General features: G+C 39.6%; 1 protein-coding gene across 3 annotated transcripts in view; it reads right to left on the minus strand.

The window, feature by feature from the left end:
• Nucleotides 1–23,687, minus strand: part of PALLD (palladin, cytoskeletal associated protein) — a 193,984-nt gene that overhangs the window by 14,777 nt on the left and 155,520 nt on the right. For 2 of the 3 annotated variants that reach the window (XM_086611305.1, XM_086611303.1), the window contains 4 exons: nucleotides 21,994–22,686; nucleotides 8,859–8,994; nucleotides 6,365–6,466; nucleotides 4,020–4,241 (listed from right to left, as the gene is read on the minus strand). In XM_086611305.1, coding sequence (XP_086467431.1) covers nucleotides 4,020–4,241; nucleotides 6,365–6,466; nucleotides 8,859–8,994; nucleotides 21,994–22,686 — 1,153 coding nt within the window. Of the gene's footprint in view, nucleotides 1–4,019; nucleotides 4,242–5,745; nucleotides 5,797–6,364; nucleotides 6,467–8,858; nucleotides 8,995–21,993; nucleotides 22,687–23,687 lie in introns of all 3 variants that reach the window. The other variant, XM_086611304.1, reaches the window with a different exon arrangement.

Below are 23,687 nucleotides of genomic sequence, written 5' to 3' on the forward strand. Positions count from 1 at the left end.
ACTTGAGGCGAAAAAAAATCAAATATTTTGACCTAGCTTTGTTTTTTTTTTTTTTTCTCTATTTTAAAAATAATATAAAACCTTAAACTGAAATCTGCTGGAATCAAGAGGAAAACATGGTGTATGCATGAAAACACACAGAGGAATACATGAAAAAATTTATACTAGGAAGGCTGTAGTCAGCTCCCCAAACCAGTATTTTAGTAGAACATTATTTGCTTGTCATTTCTGAAGTGTGTATTACTGCATAAGGCCAGTGGCATTCAGCATTTCTTAAGTCACTCGTGCAGATGCCCCCACAATTTTCACGAGGTTAACTCGTACAAAGTAGAAGAAATGTGTTTGTCCTGGTCACATGACTGCTGGGACTATTTAGCATGAGGAAAACACACACATTTTCCTCAGTCTAATTCTCGAAGTGGGAATTTAAGTCTTACAGTGAGGAAAGGGTGCCGGATTTCCAGTAAAAATGAAGTGACAAAGGAAAGTACAATTCCTTACGGAGTTTAATATGCCAGGTGCTTAATACGTGCCAACATTTCAAAGCTCTAAATTCATTCACTTGGGAGGGAAAAGTTAGGGATATACTTTGAAAATTCACAAAAAGACAATGGAGAATGTTTTGGAAGGAATGAGTAGAAATTTTCCTTAAAAATTAATTACCATGAATGGTTTTTATATTAACAAGCATTATGTGTAACTAGAAATGATTTCATTTCCTCAATGGCTGGTTATACTTGTTTCCCATTTTGTCTGTCAGCAGCCTTGCAGAGACTCTGTGGTGCTAACAAAAGATTTAGTCATGTCTTCTCATCTGCTGACAGAGCACTTACTGGAGATGCAAAAGATATTTGATCACTTATATACACATGCTAATGGAGGCTGCTAACAACGTAGCTGCAAAAAATGAGTTTTAACTTGCATGCTTTACATGTGTCATAACGTTGCTTGGAAATCTGCTGCATTAAGTAGTAATTATTTAATAACAATGCACTTACCAGAAATATCAGGAGACATGCCAGGAATTATTACATGGAAGTACATGCAAATATTAACTGAACGAGCTATCCAAACACCATGCATATGTTGTCAAATACTTATTTCAACTAAGTTTAAAAGCATTGGCATCACTGGGTTTTACTTGTGCGTAGTAAATTCTTAATATTACCTTTATCTGACATGGAGTTAGTAAGTAAACCACTACCACTGCTGCAGACAATGGCCCTTGCAGTATTTTCTTTCTAGGATACCTTTTAATAAATGTACCATTAAACTACGTAAGCACTGAACACTGCATCTGGATTGCTTTTATTTGCACCAGATTTTCAGAAACCAATGTGTAATGAGTAGAAATACAATGGAGTGCACAGTACAAAAGGGGTTTTGATCTTGGGCAGCACAGGCATTTTTAATCACTAAGAATTATATCTGGCCATGTGAAGGGCGAGCCATACAAGCTTTATGCAACATTCAAGTCTCAATTAACCTTTCATGTGGTGGTGTCCTAATTCTGAAGAGAAATATCGCTTAAAAAGAAGTATTCCACAATCCCTCCTGTATCACCAGAGGTTCTCATTTTAATGAGAAAATAGTTTTACGTTACACTGAAGGTTATAACAAAACTAGACTCAGATTTAAAAAGTCATATTTATCAAGACAGAATTTGCACATCAGTATTCAATTTACATGGCATGTTCAGGGGAAAAAATAATCAAGCCAATAACCCCGCTTGGAAAAATCCCTTGTAATGAATGCCAGATTTTAGAAACACTACAGTCCTTCCCAAAGCCGTTCCTTGGCAGAGCTGACAGAATACTTAGAAGGGAGGAGCTTCACGTTAGTAAATTATTTCCAGCTTTTCATTTGCCAAAGTAAAGAATTTATTCAGGGGCAACACTTCCAGCTTCAACAAATGACAGCAGAATGGCAGCCCCCAGCCGTCGAGCATTTCGAAATTGCTCTCTTGGCATGCTCCAGCAGATGAGGGGAAGAGGCAGCCTTTGACATTTGCGAAGCCCAGCTAACAAGTAGCCATCCAACAGGACTGAAATTGGTTCCATCCCAAGCAACTTAACGAATTGCACAAAGCATCTGCAAGCGAATGGAATAAAGGGTCATAGTCCCAGGTGCAAGAACAAATCACGTCTTAATGTGCATGCTCTGGCGCTGCAGAAGAACTCAACGCTGTATCCGAATCAGAGTGCATTCACTTCAGATGCTCCTTTATAATGCCGTGCTTCAGGAGAAGTACTAACAACGTGGTTTCTTGGCTGTGCAATCCATAACTCCAAAACAAGGAGAGTGAAGGAAAGGAGACATCCTCTTTCATCTGTCCTAAATCAGATTAAGATGACTGTGAAACTACACCTTAATTGAAAACTGTGAAAATTAGGGAATGGCTAAGTTGACTAAGGCTGACTCATAATAGGTCATCCAGCAACTTAGTCATAAGCCTCAGGCAAAAAGAATACCTCTCCAACACACTGCACCTCTAACACCGAATGCATTTGTCTTCCACTCTTTTTCAGCACAACGGACTCTCCTGTACAGACATCTCAAAAGTAATGCTGGACATCAGATGTTTGGTTTTAGTCAGACTGGGCTAATCTTCTCAGTGTGTGTCTTCAGTTTGAAGCAGGAGTGCTTTTTTGATATGACTGTACTGATCAGCCCCACTTACTTTGCAGAGGTTCACATGGTGTTGTGGTCTTGGAGCACAGAATTGGATTCCTTTCAGATGAAACTAAGCCAGAAAACGTGCTCCAGGAACACATCTAATGTGCTGCATCTGCTTCAGTCTGTGGGATGAGATTAGAGCTAGCCTGAAGTAAAACCTCCTGAAATGCATGCAGAGATGGATATCTCATTCTACAGCTTCATTTCTTCTAGTCTGCACTACTTGTTAATGCAGACGTAGCCCTAGTTCTCTGTTGTCCTTTCTCTGCTACCTGACAAAGTCTATTTTTCTTTTTACAGTTTGTGCAGTATCAAACACCTGTATAACCGGACACGGAAAGCCATTTGCATTTACCTCTGTTCAAAATCCTAAATACCTGTAAAACTTACACTAGATGAAAGATTTGGATGTGGCTGCTGCTGCTGCTGCTGTGAAGATCTTAGATAAGAGATAAGGCATCTTTGATCTGTCTAAGAAGAAAAGAGCCCCTATCCACAAGAGGTCACTGTAAGAGCTGCAGGGACCTCACGAGGAAGATACTGGCTTTGGCAAGGAAGTTGAAGAAGCTACTGCTGTTTGCCTGCTGCATAATGAGTCAGTTGATTGCCAAGCAATTTTTGAAATGGTTAAATACAACCTACCAAAGGAAGGCATTCTTCCAGGCTCCTGACATCACGCAACTGGTACTTTTACATTTGCTAAAAGGAAATGCTTCCCAAGCCCAACCCTCCCTCAGAAGCTCATCATTAAAACCTTACCATCATGTCTCATCTTGCTGTTGGGATATATCGGAGCTTATGGTATTTTATTATGCCTTCCTCTAACTTTCAATGGAATTTAGTCTTGTTAGGGTGTGTAGATATAAACAACTCTGCAACGCTGAAAAATGCAGAGATCCCACACTGGCTGCTGAACCAGAAGCAGCATGCTTTTGCGTAAGGATGTTGCTGTGCCTGAGCTAATTGCCGATGTTAACCTGATGGGGTTGCTTTTGGGACTACTGTGCCAGCTCACATGGGGTTTTCCAGCATTGCAGTGCATTCTGTGGTGCAGATGTACCCTGAAGGTAATGCTGAAAGTGACGGAAGTGACTTCTGGGTAAAATAATTGAGATGATGTCTCAGGAGGGAGTAACTAAGAGCCGAAGCCTCATAGTAGGGATTTTTGCCTAGTATAAATTTAAAGAACTCCACTGATGCCAAAAGAGATTTGACAGTTTATACCAGCTAGGAGTCTTTCTTGTCAAGAGAGAAAATCTGCTGTTTCTGTAAGATACAGCCCCATAGGGTCCCATACAGAACTCTGAAGAGCATTTCTAGAAACATTTACCCTCTTTTCTTACCTTTGGCTTTGGATTTCCTGTCACTTTGCATGTAAATGTGACTGGCATTCCCTCAAAGATTTTGTAATGCTTCAGCTTTATCTCAAAATATGGTGACATACTGTTATCAATAGGTTCATCTCCATGTTGCACCTCATCATCTGATTCTTCCACAGGAGATCTCTCCAGCCTGTATTCAATTTCACTGATCAATCTTTGCTCAAAGCTGGAGACTTTATACTCCTGTCAAACAAGAAAGGTACATATTAGTGTCCAGCTTCAACACATTGCTCAGCAAGATGTGTTCCTAATGTGGGTTTTTTTGTTGTTTTGGTTTTTTTTTATTCTACTGATCTTTGACAGTCCATTAAGGTTTTACATACAAAAGGAAACTGTATCTTGTTGAAGAAAAACACTATAATCCCTGTCTCTAATAACTTTCCTATGAAACAATGAAGACATCTGGTATGAGACAAAAATTGTATTTCATGTTATCTTAAGGTCTAATTTATAAGGGGAAGGAAAGTCATTGGTTGCTTTCTTTCCATTTTTTAAAAAAGCCTATAAGAATAAAAGTATTCTGAAGTAGTTCATAAAGACAAAAGAAACACACTAATATTTCCTTGAGGGTACAGACAGATTTAGGGTGGGTTTTGCTTCCAGATGGCCAGAAGACCATATGGCTCCCATCTGCTATTTGCATAGAACTGTACTGGAGGCTGCACCAGAAGGCTAAAATGATTGTGTTTACAGTTGCCTGTAAAACTGACAAAAAAAAAAAAGAAAACAGCAACACTGGCAGTCCATGATAACTGCCTCCCTTTACTCCTGTTGCCGTGGTCCCCTTTGTCTGGCCAAAAGTTTCACTTCTTCCACAACAACATTTATCATAAGGGTATTCAAGGTATAGAAAGAAGAGTGGGAAGTTTCACCCAGTGTAAAATACTACTGCTTATTCAAATGTGCTGTTCAGATACTAGGGGGTGTTACCATGACATACACAGTTACTTAGTTCACTCTATCTTCTTTGCAGTACGAAAGCCCTGCTTTGAATCTTACTGACAACAAAGATCATGTCAGAAGGTAAGAAAGCTCAGAAGCAGAAAAAAAAGAATCTTGATCAGCCAACACTCTTCTCAGCCAGCGGAAATTCAGGCACTCTTTCAAATGACCTTTGGCTATTGACTCTGACCCTCATTTTATTTAAGATAGAATTCACGTCTCATACAAAGCCGCCTTTCACATACCTGTCCTCTTTCATTGCCTCTGGTACAGGCATGACACGTAGCCTTTCTACTGACTGTGGCAGAAATAATCAAAATGCTTAATAATGGTAAAAAATGGAAGAGAGAAATACCGTTGTTAACGGCAGATTATTTTTTTTTTTAAATTTCTTTGTTCCCAGAAAGTTTACCACAAAAGTAAACCATGAAGTAGACGTGGTAAATGTTCAGAGCAGCTGGTTTGGATGCAAGGCAGTTAGTACCAGTGTATGTTAACGTTACGGCAGAAAGATACCGGAGCATGCCGTTGCTGTGGTTAAGCTGCCTGCACGCAGACATTTAGGCTTATGGAACAAGTTTAACACTCTGAAGGGAGTGCAGCCCAAATCTCCCCAGTTATTAATGCTAGCTGACCTCTTGTTATTAACCAAGAACAGTAGAGGGAAAGGGCAAAGGCAATAGAGAAAAAAACCCACCACACAAATGGACAAAAAAGCAAGACAGAAGAAGGTGAAAACGTTAACCTTTTGAATATCCACAGGACTCACTACAGAAGCACCAACAGAGCGAGCTCCCTGCAAGGGTAGAAAAAAAGATCAAGAGGCAGAAAGAAGACCAAGAGGCAGCCACAACAGTTTCTCAGAGTTTTTATACGGAGAACGTACTTTATGTGGTAACATAAGCAAAGGAACGCTACGCATTTCCGAACAGCAACTCTGGCATCTGAGCAATGGGGAACGTGTACCTGGCCTTTCAGGCCGACTTTCTGTGGTGTTTTTGGTCTGCGTCCAAAAAGTGCAGATTACACAAATAAAGAGAATATGGTTTCAAGATAGTAGGGGTATTTTTGCCTTGAGAGACTTAAAGGTCAGGACAGAATAGGATAAACGGAGGAGTTTAAAGCAGAGAACAGACATTTGAGAACTCTCAACTATGGAAAAAGTGAGCAACAGGCATGTGATCCTCCAGTTTACCTCACTGATATATAACATATGACTTCTGCAATCAAAAGTGTCCTATCTTGTGTATATTTACTATCTTATGTAGGACTCTATATTTTTTTTTAAGACAATCACAGCTTGTAAAAAGAAAAATTGAAAGGAATTTTTTATTTTCCTATGAAGTTGTAGAGTTATGTGTCACCTGTATAGCAGGCTCCTCTTCTGGTTCCTGTATATTGAAGACAGTTGCAGCACTGTCTGCTCCCAGCAATCGACGAGCCATTTTTTCCTCGTACGTTAGTCTCTGAACAAAAAATAAAAAGGGGGTGAGGGAGAGGGAAAAGAAGAGAGAAAAGTTCTTTTTTCTCATTAGGAACTACAAAGCAGTTAGACAGTAAGCAATGTTTTAGGTCATGTTAATAAAAGGAAGCAGCAATACGTTTCTAACAGAAATTTTCTACTGCAGTTTGTAATGCATTTTTTTTGCATTACAAGTGGTTCTTCTGGCTTAAGCAACCCTTGCCCTGACTCTGCCATTTGTTTCCATCCTCTTGCCAGAAGCTTGGGCAGGAATGAGGAATAGGAACTGCTTAAACCAGCATGGCCATCAAAAAAGTGCATGTCAAATCATCCCAAATCTTACTCCTAGTTGTTCTGCTCAATTTTTACATTAGAACCGCATGACAGAAAACTCTGCCAAAGCTAAAGGAGATACTATTCTACTTGATTATTTTGTCAAAAATATGACAGCTTTATGGAAAAATATATTCTATAAGGCTTTTTCATTTCTATTTCTTCTTACTTTTTTGTAAATTAAGGAGACAGCTTATAAAAGGCAATTTACACTCAGAAGGTAAAGCAAGTTAAAAGAAAACCTTAAGTGTCCAATTCAATTATTTCACTATTATCTTTCCTTCTACATTCAATAAAACTTTTCGGGCACTTAAAAACTTTCTTAAAAATCAACATTGAATCAAAATGCCAGTGAGTGAAAGGCAAACTCATTACATGATGAAATGCCACATTTAGACAGAAAAATGAAAAAAGAATGGAAATTGTAAAACCTTACATGTACTCAATGCTTCCATTTTTAAAAAAAGCTCATTTAAATTAATTTTTAAAAGATGTCATATTGTAGATAAACCAGCAGGCTGAAAGTTATGAAAACTAGGTACCAATGTTGGCTTGGTTACAAATGTCTACGAAATTCATGAACTTTTCTTCACTTTAGTTTCTTCAGTAATTACTTCAAGTGCCCACAGCCATGATGACACAAACAGAATCACCCAAGACAGGAATCTGCAAGGCAAAAGCCTCAAGGCAAGCACAAAACCAGTTTCCTTGGTTCAAGCTCCCACATCATCTGATCACAGTTTGTTGTTTTTTTTTTTTCCCCCCTCCTTGGGCCATGTGGGCTTTCTCAGGACATTCCATTCATTTGTCCAGACCAAACATCTCTCTCACTTTCCAAAATAGGCATTGACAGTGGTGCTCAGCCCACCTCCTTTGAAAAAAACAGGAACTTATGCACCATGAGAGTGATTCTGCTTAACTGCTACAGAAAACTGCCAAACCCTACGCAGTCAATGGAGAACGGTAAGTACAGAAGCAATAATCGCTCCGAACATTTTCCCTGCTTCACTCCATTGACCTTATTAAGAACCAGAATCTGGCAGCTGTGGACTAGAGAGTCTACCTCAACAGGCTGTCTTGAACTACAACCCCATAGTCCACATCTCAGACATGGTAGCAAACTTCTGAGCGTGGTCCTGAGAAACCTAAGGCACCCTATCTTTCAGTGACACGAAGGTATCCCAAGGCATTCAAGATGCTTTTGGAAACACTTCATTGACAAAACAGGGGTGACGGTCTACATTTTAAAAGTTGTGTTCCTCTTAAAAGAGATGTTTGCTCCAAAGACATTTAAATCAATGACTTAATAACTGTAATCAAGTCTTAGGATTGTTGCTTCTCATGAACTCTGAGCAGGAAGAATTTGGTATTTTATCTTTTACGCCTATCTTAAAATGCACAAAACTTAACAGAGAACTTTGCAGCTGTCATTTCAGATGTTTGCTACACCCATTTTACCTCATTTCTTGACTCCTCAAGTGGGTCATTAACTGCTGATAAAGTCTGTAAGTCAGTACTATAGGTTATTTTTTATTCTATTGGTCAAAAAAGTCCCACAACTGCAGGATCTAAAGATGCCTGATTCCTAATGGTTTGTTTCTCATGATGAACTACCTTGTTCCACTCTGATGTCCACTTACCACCTACTCTTTCCCCCTGTTGTCCAGCAACTGGGCAAAAGGTAGAATGAGCCTGGACTGATGAAGAACGATGCATATGCTAATTGGCCAGCCACCCAGTGATGAACAGTCAAAAGCAAATGGCCTCTGAGGCTGAAAAAGCCCTTGAAGTACAGACTGTGCAGGCTTCTTATGTGAATTCATCATTTTTGAGTCTTTCATTGTTTTGTAAAGTCCAAGTAAAGTTGTTCAATAGGAGAAGGAACGATAAGCCAAAATGTACACTATTATTCCTTATGGAAATGCAGCTTTGGAAATGCAATTAAAAATAAGAAATACACAAAATATGAAATTAATCTGCAGCAATTATTTTATTTGCAGCATATCTAAGACACTACCCGTGATGCCCACTCCCGTCCCCCAAGGTATTGTATGTTTTTTTACCGGTTGCCCGTTGTTCAAAAGGTCTTCCTTGAAGCGAAGTTTTCTTTCCAAGTCCTGAATTACAGCATCTTTTGACCCTTGAATCTCTTCATCTGATGCTATCCTAGCAGTTCTGCCTGTTTTCTTGGGAAATCCCCTGCAAAACAGTACAGGAAAATTCATGAGCTCTCCTGAAATCATTGGTATTTAGGAATTTATCTGGAATCACTGCTGTTAGTGAAGAAAACGACATCACGTCTTTGAAGTTAGCATCTGGCATCTTTCTTACTACGCTGTCCCCTTCGAACTCACATCACTGATGAAATAGTTAGCTACATATGAAGTTGAAACTATGCTGTGTTTGTGCATTAGCTAAAATAGGGCTCAGGATTGCGTGTCAGTGGATGTAAACACCGTACACCAGGAGAAACTGATGAGCAATGACGATAAAGCAAAGCAAGAGCGAACATGAAAGAGAAAGCATGACTAGATAAGTGGAGATGAAAGATAAACTAGGTTCCTCTGAAGTATCAGACGGATAAAGATCAGAAACACGTAAGACAAGGCAGTTAATAATTAATTTCCTATATTATTTATTAACTAATTCCTTGTTACAGCTTTTCAATACACAATGCATAACTTCATGTTTATTCTTCATATCTCTGTGAACACATACCCGGAAGGCGACATGTAAATTTTTGTTATGAACAGCCACTCACAGAGTGTAGGTTACGCTGGCGGGAAGAAAAATCATCCCTGTGAAGCAGTTTTCCGCGGCAGGATTTCACAGCTGAATGGCAACCCCTTAGCAGTTTGCTATTCCTCATACCAGCCTACAAGTTATGATCACGCTTTCAGGATGTCTCACTCTCATTTTCTGGAATGGCACAGGATTTTCTTTCCTTCCCAGTCTGTACTAATATTTAACACTTCTTAGTAATGTTATGATGCCTTTCTTGCTGGAAATGCCCAGCAATGATGGTTTCTGCTGAAGATTAGCTGTTCTTATGCAGTTGTGAAGAAATCAGCATTGCTAGTAGTATTTGAAATGTGTAGCACACCCCATTTCTACAGTGAAGTCATGCATTATCTTTTAAAAGTCCAATACTAATTCAGTACTAGTTTTGAGGTTTTTTTTAAACTTCATGGACTAACTAGGGCACAGCCCATTACATGGGAATGACTTATGCAAAATATGGAATTGAATCAGGTAAACTGCCACACTCACAGATGATAGACGGAGAAAAAAAACTTCTTTCCAATACATAACAATAATTTAATTACCAGCACCAAAATGTTAAACAAGAATCATGCGGAGATAACAAATTTTGTTGGATCTTGTTTGGTACTATGTTTCTATAACATGGTTAGAGAAAATTCATTCTTCAGCAAGTGTTTTCAACAGTAATTTTTAACGTTAGTTAAAATAAAACAATACACATATGCTGTCAAAAGCCAAAAAATAATTAAGTGAATAGATGGAGAAGACAATAACTGGAAATATTTTTGTCTAAATTCCTAAAACATTTCATATTCTGTTACTGAAAGTAAATTTAAAATGGGAAAATGTTGAAGTTCTTGTAAAAGGAACTGCATTTTCACATTAAATCACAGCAGAAGAAGAGCAGACATTTGTCTAATGTCACAAAGAGCCAGAGAACAACATCTCTCACCCTAGAAATATTCAGCCGTTAGCTGGGGATCTTCTCAGTCATCAAGCAGAATAATTCCCTCAGCATTTGGCTGGGGATGTTTTCAGTCACAAGTAACAAACAAAGTCTCCTCCACTCTATTTTGGGGAAGAAGTCAGGAAAACTCGCCCATCTACAAGGAGGCAAGAGAATGCTAAGAGGACGGGGTAAGGTCTCTTCAAGAAAGAGATGCTTCAATAAGTCAAGAAATTTGGGATAAAAAATGTAAAGGAAGATATGGAAGGAAAATGAAGAAGGTGAGAAGAGGGGATCAAAAGATAACAATGTCCCTCAGGAAGGCTAGTGGCAAGGTGGCATCTGTCTTTCTCCTCACCTTTCAGCCTCTCACCCCACCCATCCCAGCACTGACATGGAGCCAAGTTTTGTCAGTTTTCGGATAAGGGCACACATACACACAGAAAAATCCATCCAACTTCAAAACAGAAAATTTCAAATTTGGCTTCATCTTGAAGAAGTCCTGTGCCAGCTGCTAATGGAGATACGCATCCTACCTTGAAAATTCCAAGCAAGACATTGAGAAAGACAGTTTTCATTTCACATTCTTAGAAACCTGGTACCTGCATGATAAAAAGAGTTAGCAGAAAAAGGCCCGCTTATGCTTGGCACTCCACAGGCTGTGAAGGTAAAACCTCCTGGTTACTCAAGAAAGCCACAACCTGCATGAAAAGAGGGGGATGGGCTAAGTGCTCTGGAGTGGATTAAAATAACGAGTGAGAGAGTTTTCTTCAGCATTATCAGCTGTCTCTGAAAACAATAATCCCCAAGCAAACACCCATTTTTAAAAGCAGAATGAGTACCAAGCGAATTACAGGTCGGTAAGTTAAACGTCCGTACTGAATATAAGAAAACAATATTACAGCCCGTTTCAAAACAATGTAGGATAATAAGGAAATGAAAATTGAATCATACCAAACCTCACATTTCTCCCTCTGTCAGGCTGAAGGGCATGCAGATAGGCAAAAAGAAGTAGCTTTGATACACTTCAGTTTATGGCTTCCGAGTAAGCCTTCAGAAGCTGGAGTAAGTTCCCTAGTAAATCAGGGACACAGTCTCTTGCTGAAATTTCTATTATATGGCCGCATAACGGTCTGAAAAAGCTATTCAGAGAGTAGCAATGATTTATTTTTTCTTCTGTCAAACTGGAAGAATATAGACCAATGAAGTCTTTCAGAGGTCTACGTATACTAAGTTCGGGACACAGAATTTCAACCTTAACAACTGGAATAGCGAAATAAAAAAACCCACGTTTCTCAAATTGGCTGATGACACTGAACTTGCACAGGTTGCAACTCATTTGCAGGTAACAACTGTCATTTACAATAATCTTCATAATTAGTCTAGAGGTGGTCTAATAATGATGAAACTCAGGAAAAATGTTCAAAGCATGACAGCAATACAAATGGAAAATTAGCACTAAAACATTAAGCATCTCTCAAGAATCTGAGAGATTAAAACTTGGACAATAACACCATTACTTCAAAAGGAAAAGAAATATAATTCTGGGACATATTAGCAGAAGACACAAGACTTCACTGTTTTCCTTTATTCCTGGCTGTTGGACACTGAATCCAGTTTTACTGCACTTCAAGAAAAAAAATCAGCAAATTGGAAAGTTTTAAAAGAAGAAAACTGTCGGACGGTTTTAAAAGCATAGCTTTTGTGACAACCTGTGTCACACACACACAAAAATATCTGGTTTATTTAGTTCAGGAAATGAGGAGAATGAAGCTAGAGAGGTGAATCAAACATAAACCAGTAGAAAACAGCTGGCATTCAGTGACTCTCCATGTCCATGGAGGGTGATGAGTAGACAACGACTTGAAGAACAGGCCTAGCTAAGACAAAAACCAATGCAGAATGCTCCTTTCTACACCCACCAACAGTGACAGCTAAACACTGGAACAAGTCATGTAGGGAAGCTAAGGAATTTTATTTAAGAACAAGGTATGCAAATATTTCAGCCATGGCCTGGGGTTCCCTGGTAGCTTTTAACAGGAGAGGCAGACTCCCTAACAACCTTCCAGATCTCTGGTTATGTGCCAGAACATCCTGAGCTTTGCACAGTGGGTGTGGAAAGGTCATCCAAGACCTGGTCAAGGCAACTTGCCTGAAAAATAGATTCTCTTCTCTCTACTTACATTCACAAAGAAGTACTTAAGTAAGGAAGTCAGTTTAAAAATACAACTATAAAAATGAATGTCAGTCAAAATTTCTCCAAATGCCTTTAGAAACCCTCTCTTTTTCAGGACTACTTTAAATTGGTACAAAAAAAAAAAAGGAGAGATGCACGAGGAAATGTAATTCTTCCTGCAGATGCTCTATTTTTGCTCCCTCTTTAGAATCTCTTCCTTTCTCTACATATATATACTTTAAAATATGCACAAAAATATACATACATACCCCCATACCAAGTTAGCTCTTAAGACATATGCTCTCGAGCTGAATTTCAAAATGGCTACAAGGCAACGGCAACAAACAGAAGGTCCTTGGTAAATCTACCCTCTGAAGCCCAGATCCATTCAGCCTGAGAGATGGTTTACACATCAAGACAGTCTGGCAGCAAACTTTCTTCAGCTGCTTTTGCAAGTATTTTTCACCATCCTTATATGCCCTTATCTGGATGCATTAAATTCCTAAGATTTGTGTCCTCCTTACTGACTCATCAGCTTTCTTTTCGTCTTTTCTCAGGGCTATCAAACTAAACGTTCTGTCAATTCAATTGTGTATTTGTGTGTTTATTCTATGCCTGATACAATTTTCAGAATATATTGTGAGTATTGAGGCAGGAGGAGATAGCTGGACAAGGCATATTTCAAGATATTGACACCAATATGTGTCTCGAGCACACAACCACCCCCACAAATGTGCAAAGTAAACTATCAGCCTCTGAGAATTAGGCTGCGAATTCACACAGATTTTAAGCACCTCTGAAACGTGCATCACTGAAGTTACTGAGGTCCTGAATGCAGACTGTTGTGGGTTAGGCCGCTCCGGCAATCAAACCCTACACAGTCGCTCACTCACCCTCCCCCACTCCAGGGATGAGGGAGAGAATTAAAGGAGAAAAAGAAAAGAGACCTGTGGGTTGAGATAAGAACAATTTACTACTACTGCTATCAATATATATATATACAGATATGTACAAGAATAAATATATACGAACAAGTGATGTACGGTGTGATTGCTCACCATCCCTTGACCGAGGCCCGTCTTGTCCCAAAGCTGCAATCCCGAAACAGATAAATCCCAATACCGCAATCCCAGATGAACAGGAAGCCCGAAATAGAGAGCGAGAGAGAGAGAGAAAGCACTCTGAGAATCCGAAAGTGAGAGTCCCGGAAAGGCAAAAGCCCTTCTTTCCGCTGACCCTCACTTCTATACTGGGCATGACGCTGCATGATATGGAATACTTATTGGCCAGTTTGGCCTCAATCTTAAGTTCCACACAAATCACAAGGGAACCGTGGCCCCCTTGTCCCAGCCATGCTCCCCTGTATCCTGTTGTGCTCCTGCACACTGGCAAGAACACGGCAGCTGAAAAGTCCTTGCGACCTCTGTGCCAACCACAAACATCAGCTTGCTATCAATGTTCTTCTCAGAGCGAGCCTCTGAGTAAAACCAAAACACAGAGCTCTTCTAGCTGCTAAAAAGAAGAGATAACTCTGTCCCAGCTAAAACCAGGACAAGACACAGGTAACGGCACACCAGTCTGAATTCTTCTGGTCAGAAAGGGTGCAGTGAAATTGCCAAAACTCAGTCATCTTCATTCACACAGTGATTTTTGACAGCAAAGATTTTTGCAACCTCGGCTTGGCCCTCCTTAGTTTTGAATATTTGCCCTAACATTTGTTTAGAAAGAAGGCCAAACCAGCAGTACTTTTCATGTTTTAATTACACAGAGTGCACGCTGGATGCGATTCCCTCTTTTCCTATGTACCTTTTACAGTGTAAACAAGAGCAACAGGCTGGCTGTTGTTATCCTTCCAAGAACAAATTCCTGTTTGCAGCCAATATGGCTCAGTTTCACAGAAATCCAAATCAATTCTCTGGTACTGAGGTAATGAACAGTAACTTGATTTTTCCTTTAAAACTAAAGCCTTCCAAAAATACAGCTAATGCCTGCCCACTTAACACATTTTTTACTTACTGTAAGAACAGTTACTACAAACACTGTTACAGGTCCCAAACTTTGAAGCTGCAGCTGCATATTAAAAATCATTTTAGTCTGATCTTGTCACACACACCATGGAGACCAGGACTCAGCTCTGTTCAGTAATGTGATGTCAGAGGCATCTGACCTAAAGGGAATGTTTGAGGCACAGACCTGACTAATGATGACTTGCACTAAATGAAACAGAGGTAACACAAGTTCAATTATTTCTACCATGTAAGAAATGTTATGAAACTGTAGTTGAAAAAAATTAAATAAATCATGCCTCAGCATTGGATAGGATCAAGACTGACATGAATAACATGTATTTCTGAGCAAGTTTTATCTTTCTTTATGATTAGATAGCAGAGAACAACTCACCTACAAACTGCATGCCTACTTTTTCTAAGACTTGTCTTTAAAAACACATTTTTACTCATTAAAAGAAGAATTACTACTTTTTCATTCTCCTGTTCAGTTCCTTCCCCACCTGAACAAGTTATCCCTCTGCCTCATGCTGCACTGGTTACAATAGATACAAAAAGTGTCTCTTGCTTTTCAAAAGATGTCCACATATTTGGACATCAATTTAAAAAATACTACCTATTTTGTAATGGGTAATCTTATCTGCACTTCCGATTGTTAATAGCATTACAGTAGAGCTGATGGTAAAGAAGAAATCACTAAGGCACTGACTGCTCCTGAATGTAGAAAAGGCTAGCACAGTCCTCATAGTTCTGAAATCTTGAGAAGAACAGGTAACTGCCAGAAGCACATGAAGAAAAGCCTACACTGGACTGAGAAAAGAATATATCCAAAGTATTAATCAGCCTTTATTCCAGTCGATGACATGCTACTGGTTAAGGTTTCCATGACTATAAACCACTGTACCTGGCTTTTACATTCACAGACATTTCTGTGGCATTCAGATCTGCTTAAAATAAGGAAGTTATAAAATTAAGTTCTCTGAAGGAAAAAATCTGCAGACCGAAAAAAGCTGCAAAGCAATGCTGCAAACAGCCTCTCAACAGAGAGGTATGTCCTAATTCTCTTAGTTAAGCTCACCTGTCATCTTACAACATTCTTAAATATCTGCAAATGCCATTTAGAAAAAGAACTGGATAAAAACACCTCGAAAATTAAGACTTTCAGATGCAACGATTGTCAGGGTACAGTAGGCCTGTTATTTTGGCTACTGTCTGTGTGTCTTCATGTTAAGTCCTTGATCTCTACCTTTGAGCTACTTTAACTGATTACATCTGGGGCACAACCTGGATTTCAAAGTTCAAGGGGAACAAACATGCATTCATCATATTTCAAAACAGCTGACATGGATATGTATTTTATGATAATCACGTGCACGTACATAATAAAAAGCTGTTACATTGTGCAAAAACAAAGCCCTGAATATGAGCTGTTTCTTAGCACAATTAACAAGAAGTGATCTGATATCGCAGATAAACCACTGAGGTATTGGTCTATCAGCCACAAGTAGTATCAAAGCCATGGGAAAAGGAGTTGCAACGTAAGAAATCAAGAAACTTTAAACAAAAGCAGTCTAATGGGCAGGAGCAATAGCTGAAGAAAATTAGGGTTGGGAACGAATGTAAATCCTAATGTTTGCTGGAATTTTTCCAGTTACAGAAATACTTTTCTTCAGACACATTTTCCTGAGACCCAGGGATAACTCCAGGTATGACTGAGTAGGTAGCATACAGAGATGAGGTGAGCTCCCTCAGAAGCAAGAAAACACCTTGAACTTTCTCCTCAGTTTGATGTTAGAATTCCTAATCAAGGCGCTTCCTGCTATGCATCACTATTTTCACATCAGTCATGCTGTAGGTAACCTCAATTTTTTATAGTTGTGACAGAAATAACTTACAGAAATAGTAAACGTCCAGTCTACATAGGACAGCAACACACTTTACTCTAAAATGAAAGCTGGCATTTGTACTGAGAGACTGTTGAAAGCTGGAAGCTGGAGAAGTGTAGCTTCTAACTACTCGCAAAGTAACTTCATTGCTAACTGACTCAAGGAACACAGGGGTTACTGAAATATTTGCTTCAGTGGTATTTGAGACAGAATTCAATGGACAAGTCGCAGTACACAGCTACACGAACAGACCAGCAGCTCTGATTCAAAGGGAAAAAAAAATACAGATCTCTCTCGATGTTGCTATTCTCATGATTCCCATAGAATCTCCTTTAAGATTTGGATTTAAGGTTCTAGAGATCATCGAAACAGCAATTAAATTTATTATGTAGAGTGATAAAAGCCGCTTATTTAATTACATTTTATAAGATACTTTAGACAATCTTGCTTCAAAACAATGTTTTCTTTTCCATTTTCCATTCTTTTCTCAAAAGCAGCAAATCTATAGAGTCACATTCCTTCACCAATTCTGTACAGTCGGATTTTTTTTCTGTTTGCAACTAAGGTACTATTACTGAAGATATCTACTTTGGTGACCTTATAGCTCCAGGGTGACCTTATAGCGGTCTTCCAGTACCTCAAGGGGGCCTACAAGAAAGATGGGGAGAGGCTGTTCAGGAGGGCCTGTTGTGATAGGACAAGGGGTAATGGTTTTAAAATAGAGGGAGGTAGATTCAGGTTGGATATTAGGAAAAAATTTTTTACCATGAGAGTTGTAGAACACTGGAACAGGTTGCCCAGAGAGGTGGTGGATGCTCCATCCCTGGAGACGTTCAAGGCCAGGTTGGACAAGGCCCTGAGCAACCTGATCTAGTTGGAGATATCCCTGTTCCTTGCAGGGGGGTTGGACTAGATGGCCTTTGAAGGTCCCTTCCAGCCCTAACGATTCTATGATTCTATGATTCTACTTTAAGAAAAAGTCTACTTTTAGGGAATGTCTCTGCTTTAAGAAAATACTGCAATTTTTATAATTGCTTTCAAAAGGATATGTGCATACCTGACAATATATGTTTTTTTTTATAATTAGAAAGAGATTGAATTTCTCCAGGTTGGATGTCTCCACACCTTTTTGTAGCAGGATTTATGTTCTCCTTATTTAATTTTTCACTAAATAGTCATTAAATCCTTGTTATGGGATTAATTTTGATTTCACAAATGCTCATGTAAATTTACCAATGTATGTGCTTACCTAGAGCTTGTAAGTATACTTACTTCTTTTCATACAATTTGTTTTTTTCTATGAGCAGTGAAGACCAGATTCGAGATCCTACAGATTTAACTGTGGACAAAACCCCCTCAATTCTAGGTTTCTGTCACATAACTCTGCTCTCGGCAAGTCTTTTGTAACCAAAAGCTAACCTGAGTCCAAGACATCCACCCACCCTAGAGTTTTCTTTAGGTAAAGAAAAAAAGAACTGAAATGTTTAAGAACAGTATCCAACAATCTTACTCCAGCCAAGTTTTACCTCAGAAAAAATTGACGAGTGTTCATAATTTCCTTAAGTACTTAATTAGCTATGCAGTTCTCTTTTGTTTAACAGCACTATGCTCTGGCAAAACACGAATTTATCAAATCTGCCCCAGTAATAAAAAAAGGTTATCCTCAAAGCTTGTTCAGCTAACACCACCACTGTCACAGCTTGAAAATGCTGCTGACTACAAAGTGTCTAGAGCTTACTGGAAAGATAAGGCATATTTTATTCAACTGAAACATTTACCATACAATTGTTGCAAATGAATGCTTAAAATATTTCAAAGTGAATTAGTAGGTACTAATGACACAAAGCTGCTTTCCATGCTTCAAGCGTCCAAATAAAATGTAGTAAAATCACAAGTAGCTGTTCCCATGATGCAGGCAAGGCTGTAAGACTACATGTTGTTAGAAAACAACAAAAAAACCCTCCTCGAACAAACAAACCCCAGTGCAACATTTCCAAATCTCTCAACTGGAAAGAATATTCCTTTGATCAAACTAATTTAGATAATGCTGTGACTACCACAGAGTCTCAGAGTCCAAAATCAAGGAAAACGTCAACCCTTAGCTGAAACATGAGCATGGTATTTACTGCTCATGGGCTCTGAGACAGAGTACAGGGATGGAAGAGAGAGTTAGAAATGTTTTGTCTGACCTTTTATATAACAAGAGGCACAACAGCTCCTTGGATTAATTTCTCTTAAGTAGAACAAAGATGATACACGCACTGGAAAGAAAAAGCCTGAAGAAAGCTGATGGAAGGAAGTTTTGACTCCATGAGGAGAAATGAAGACTTGGTTGGTTTGTGTACAACCACTGTGTCTTCCATTTTACAGAAAACTTCACTGATTCTGCCTTTGACCATCTCCAAAAATAATTACCTCCACCTGCAATGTTTATTACTTTACCTTTATTCTTTTCCTACCACAAAAGCAATCTGAAGCAAGAATGATGCCTACTAAGTACTGGTTCTGAGGAGCAGACCTGTAATTGTGCTAAGATTTAGTAATGAAAATATCATTGAAATGTATGAAAAATTAAACAATTATTCAATACATTCCACAGTATATCAATATGCATAACTTACAAAAATAATCTGCAGAATTTCTTACTCTGCCAAACAATGTTTTTTGGTAATTACAAGAGACTCTGACAAGGCTAAATATTTATTGTTCTCTTTCAGATATTTGGCTATCAGTGTCACAGTACCTATGCCTGGGAAAGAAGAGAGAACAACCACGGTAAAAAGACCATATAATCAAAATATGAAGAGTGAACTATCAAGCCTGAAATACACACACAAAAAAAGATAAGGCAAGAGAAGAATGCCATGAAAACATTGAAAGCAGATAGCAAAACTGTTTAAAGAGCATTTTATCTGCTAGAGGCACTTGATAGGAAAGTGTTGAAGTATCTAAATGCAATGACAGGTCCAAGTCTACTTCTACCGATGTTAAAATCTAATAATAAATCATAAAGTTACCATCTAAAGAGGAAATCCTACCACTTCAGACACTGTATTTGGAGTCTCTAGTAAAAACTATATCTTCCTTCCATGAAAGGTATTTCAAACTCTGTCTAGTTCACTTTCAGCAACCGACTATCATATTCTCGATATCCCCCCTATATGACTGATCAAGAAGCAGAGATAAACCTAAATGGCTTGATTAGCACCTTAGAGGCTGAGCTGAAGTAAAACTTTGCATGCTCCGATTCATTTCTTGCACCCAGTCTGTAAAGCACACTGTTAGGAAACAGTATCATCCTTTTCAATCAATGAATCTTGTAGATCATGGAGTACATGGTGAGGCTATAGGCTGACGTTATGGAATACTGCGAGTGGCTCAAAAACTACAACACTTCAGAAAGACGAATGTGTTCAAGAAAAGAGGATTTGTGAGGACGGACCAAAAGACAAGAGAAAAGAAGCAAAGGAAGTGAAGGTAAAGGAAAAAAAGAACTGAGACTATAGCACAAAGCAGAAGAGACTAAAAGCAGTGGGGGGGAAGGGAGGCAAGGGGAAGAATTGCTCAGGAGTGGTATAAGAACAATGGTATATAGAATGATTTACTCAGCAAGACACACCAGACACTAGTCACCTACACAGTAAAATGAAAAAGGAGAGGCCAGGGAAAAAATGGCATCAAAGATACACAACAATAGATTCTTTTTGCATCGCACAATATATCTTATACCGTGCTTTCATGTTATAATTCAGAAGACAAATGCTTATTGTGTGTATATGTATATACACATACACGTGAATTATACACACATACATTCAGCATGTTAACATGATCCAGGTCCCATCTGGACTACGGTTCCTGAGGGAATGCAGGCCAAACAGCCAACCACTCAGCTCAGAGCCTGAGGCTGCTGCCTTGTCCCAAGGGAATAGATACCCCATCGTGTGCACACTCAAACTGGCTGCTGGGCTTGGGGAAGCGAGGGGCGTGGGGAAGGGGGAAGCATCCTTGCAGAGTTGTCTGTCTGTCCAAAGACTGAAGGGAATGAGGAAGAACACAGCCAATGCCTCAAGTGAGAACATGTGCACCTGAATGTAGTGTAACAAGGAAAGAAGGACACAGCAGAGGCTCAACCCTCACAGCACACAGAAGGGAACTTGAAAGAGAATCCAGTTCCTATCCAGAACTATACAGCTGTACTAGAGCCTCTCCCGGAAAATCAGGGGTAATGGCAGGCTTTTGTGAGCTGTGCTTACTTGTCAAGCTGTCAGTAAATTAATCATGCAGCTTTCAGCAATATCAACAGAGAAACTCAGCCAGTGCAAAGGACACAGTAAGAGAGAAAATCACAACTATTTTAAGTGCAATTTATTCAGTTTTCTACTAAATCTGTTCTATGGCCAGACTCCATAATGAACAGAACTCCCTATGACAGAAATCAAGATAAAGAAATGCTTTTTAAAGCATATACAGGATTTATTACTTTGATATCTGTCCACTTTCTTCCTTCTCTTCCTTTTCATATCTTGGGCTGAAATAACAGAAGTTCCCACCACAACGGTATGTAGCTGAGCAAGTCACCTAGATACCGCAGATATGTTTAGACAAACTTCTAGACAAAGTTATAAATAAGCCTTGGATACAGCTATTCTCATTTTTGTTCTTCAGCGTGTCTCTTTGTTCTCTAAGGATGGAATGAGAGTCTAGTGCCAGTGGAAAGACAAACTGATCTATGACGGGAGCTGACATGCTCCAAAATACTATTTTGGCCTTTAGAGAAGACAAAAGGGGAAAACAAGTATGCGGAGTTGTTAGGGGGAGGGATTCTGTTTGTTTTTATGCACTGCTTTTCTAAATCCTCTCCTAAACCCTTTCCCAAACTCCCTGAGTACAAAAAACTCTAGCCAAAGCCAATATATCATTATGACCACCTCCTTATTAGATGTATACTTTAATGCCTTTAAGTATCACAAAGCTATAGGGACTTCTGAACAATGCTCTTTACTTGGTATTTCTCTACCTGCAGAAGTAATAGGAACACAGACTGCAAATATCACTGAATGTGTGACTTCAAAAGAACTGGGTCACAAGAGGGGGTTTTCTTGGCTCTCCTTCCACTGCCCTGGGCATGCAGAGCCTTTTGCTGCTGCTTTCATATTTTCATCAACTCTAATTTAAAGCTTTAGCCTCTCCTGTGTTCCTACTGTAGGACTCTTCCAGAATCTCACGTCTGGGAGAGGTTAGAAAACTATACCCAATCTCTAGCACAAAGGCATTTGCAAATAAGTCACGAATCTCTCCCTCTCAGGTAACAGGTAACAGCAAAGGACCCTAGAGAAGTATAAAATGAAGCAAGTGCAATAATCTTCAGTACAATCTTCAGTACAGTCAAACTCAAGGAGCTCATTAGCTGATACTTACGGAGGCATCACTCCTTTTGGGAGGCCTAATGCGTTGACAGAAATGGGTGGTGGCTGGGATGGCAGCATGGAGCTGAGAAAAGCTGCTGGAGACTGGCCGGAATTAGGAAATCTGGGAGTTGGAGACAGGCTGTGGGAAGGTGAGGAAAGTGAAGGAAGAGGAGGGGGTGGAGGAGGTGGAAGTGGAAAGGAATCACACGCCGGATATGTTGCGGTAGGACTAAAGACAGGTGGAGGTGGGGGCGGAGGGGATGGAGAAGAAGGAGACCAGGCGTACTCCCCTTCTGGAGCAAACTGCTGAGAGAAAGGGGGAACAGGCACTCTCCCAAACTGTTTCTGAGAAGCAGTTGGAGACATAGGAGAAGGAAGGCTGGATGTAGATGATCCTGAAGACGGAGTCACATAACCTGAAGCAGGGCTGATGTTCTGAGCAGCAATGAACTGCTTAGGCCGAGCATAGTTGAAGGAGCTGGAAGACTGCATGGTTGGGGAAGTATGAGAGTTAAGAATACTCATTGGCACAGGAGAGGTGACAGATTGGCTGGACTCAAGCTCCTGGAAGGAGGGGGGAGGAGGAAAGGAAGGAGAAGAGGGAGGGTGATGATGATCAGGTTGCTGTTGGTGACGATACCACTGGCCACTTTCTTGCTCCAGACGAATTTGGTTCTGCAGCTGCTGTATTTTTATAGGATCCCTGTAGGAAGGAAAAATAGACAAAAAGATGATCAGACATGCTGTGCTGGCTAAGGAGGAGGTAAAAGTTCCACTCATCTACAGTCTAGCAAAACCATAGGCATAGAAAGTTCAAAGCATCTGCATATCTTGAATAGCCCTATTTCTTCAGAACTAAAACATTGCTACAAAAGCCCATTTTTTAAGCTCAAGAAGGGGAGAAAAAAACGTATATGCATGGTAGCGGTTAACGGAACCTTCAATTCTTAAAAAAGGTAAATTGTAAGACAATTTGAATATGCTTTGGATAGGAAGAATATGCTTAGAAAAGGAGCAATCCAGGTAATATAAGTAATGGTAAAAATGCTGAAGTTCTTAAAATTTCTTCTAATTTCTTGCCTATTTCATTCAATGGCCCTGTTTGAACAACAAGCCTCGCATATTTACCCAGTGACAACTTCAGCCTTGACTTCTGCTGTAGCCTCTGTGGGCTGATCAGACCGACCTAATTACTGCCATACTTTTAATGAGGCACTCAGAGACAAGGGACCAACTTCTGTGTTAGAATCATCCATGTATCTATAGACGACAATAAAGACTTCAAAGAAACATTTGTAACCTATGGAAATGGTGAACTGAGCTTTTGAACATGATCCTCATATCTTTTGTCACAGAATCACAGAACGTTAGGGATTGGAAGGGACCTCAAAGGATCATCTAGTCCAATCCCCCTGCCGGAGCAGGACCACCTAGATCAGATCACACAAGAACGTGTCCAGGTGAGTTTTGAACATCTCCAGAGAAGGAGACTCCACAACCTCTCTGGGCAGCCTGTTCCAGTGTTCTGTTCCCCTTACTGGGAAGAAGTTCTTCCTCATGTTTAAGCGGAACCTCCTATGTTCCAGCTTATATCCATTTCCCCTTGTCCTATCATTGGATGCCACTGAGAAGGGCTTGGCTCCATCCTCATGACAGTCACCCTTTCCATATTTATAAACATTAATGAGGTCCTCCCTCAGTCTC

Source organism: Tauraco erythrolophus, chromosome 5 (assembly GCF_009769465.1).
Source record: "Tauraco erythrolophus isolate bTauEry1 chromosome 5, bTauEry1.pri, whole genome shotgun sequence".
NCBI lineage: Eukaryota > Metazoa > Chordata > Aves > Musophagiformes > Musophagidae > Tauraco > Tauraco erythrolophus.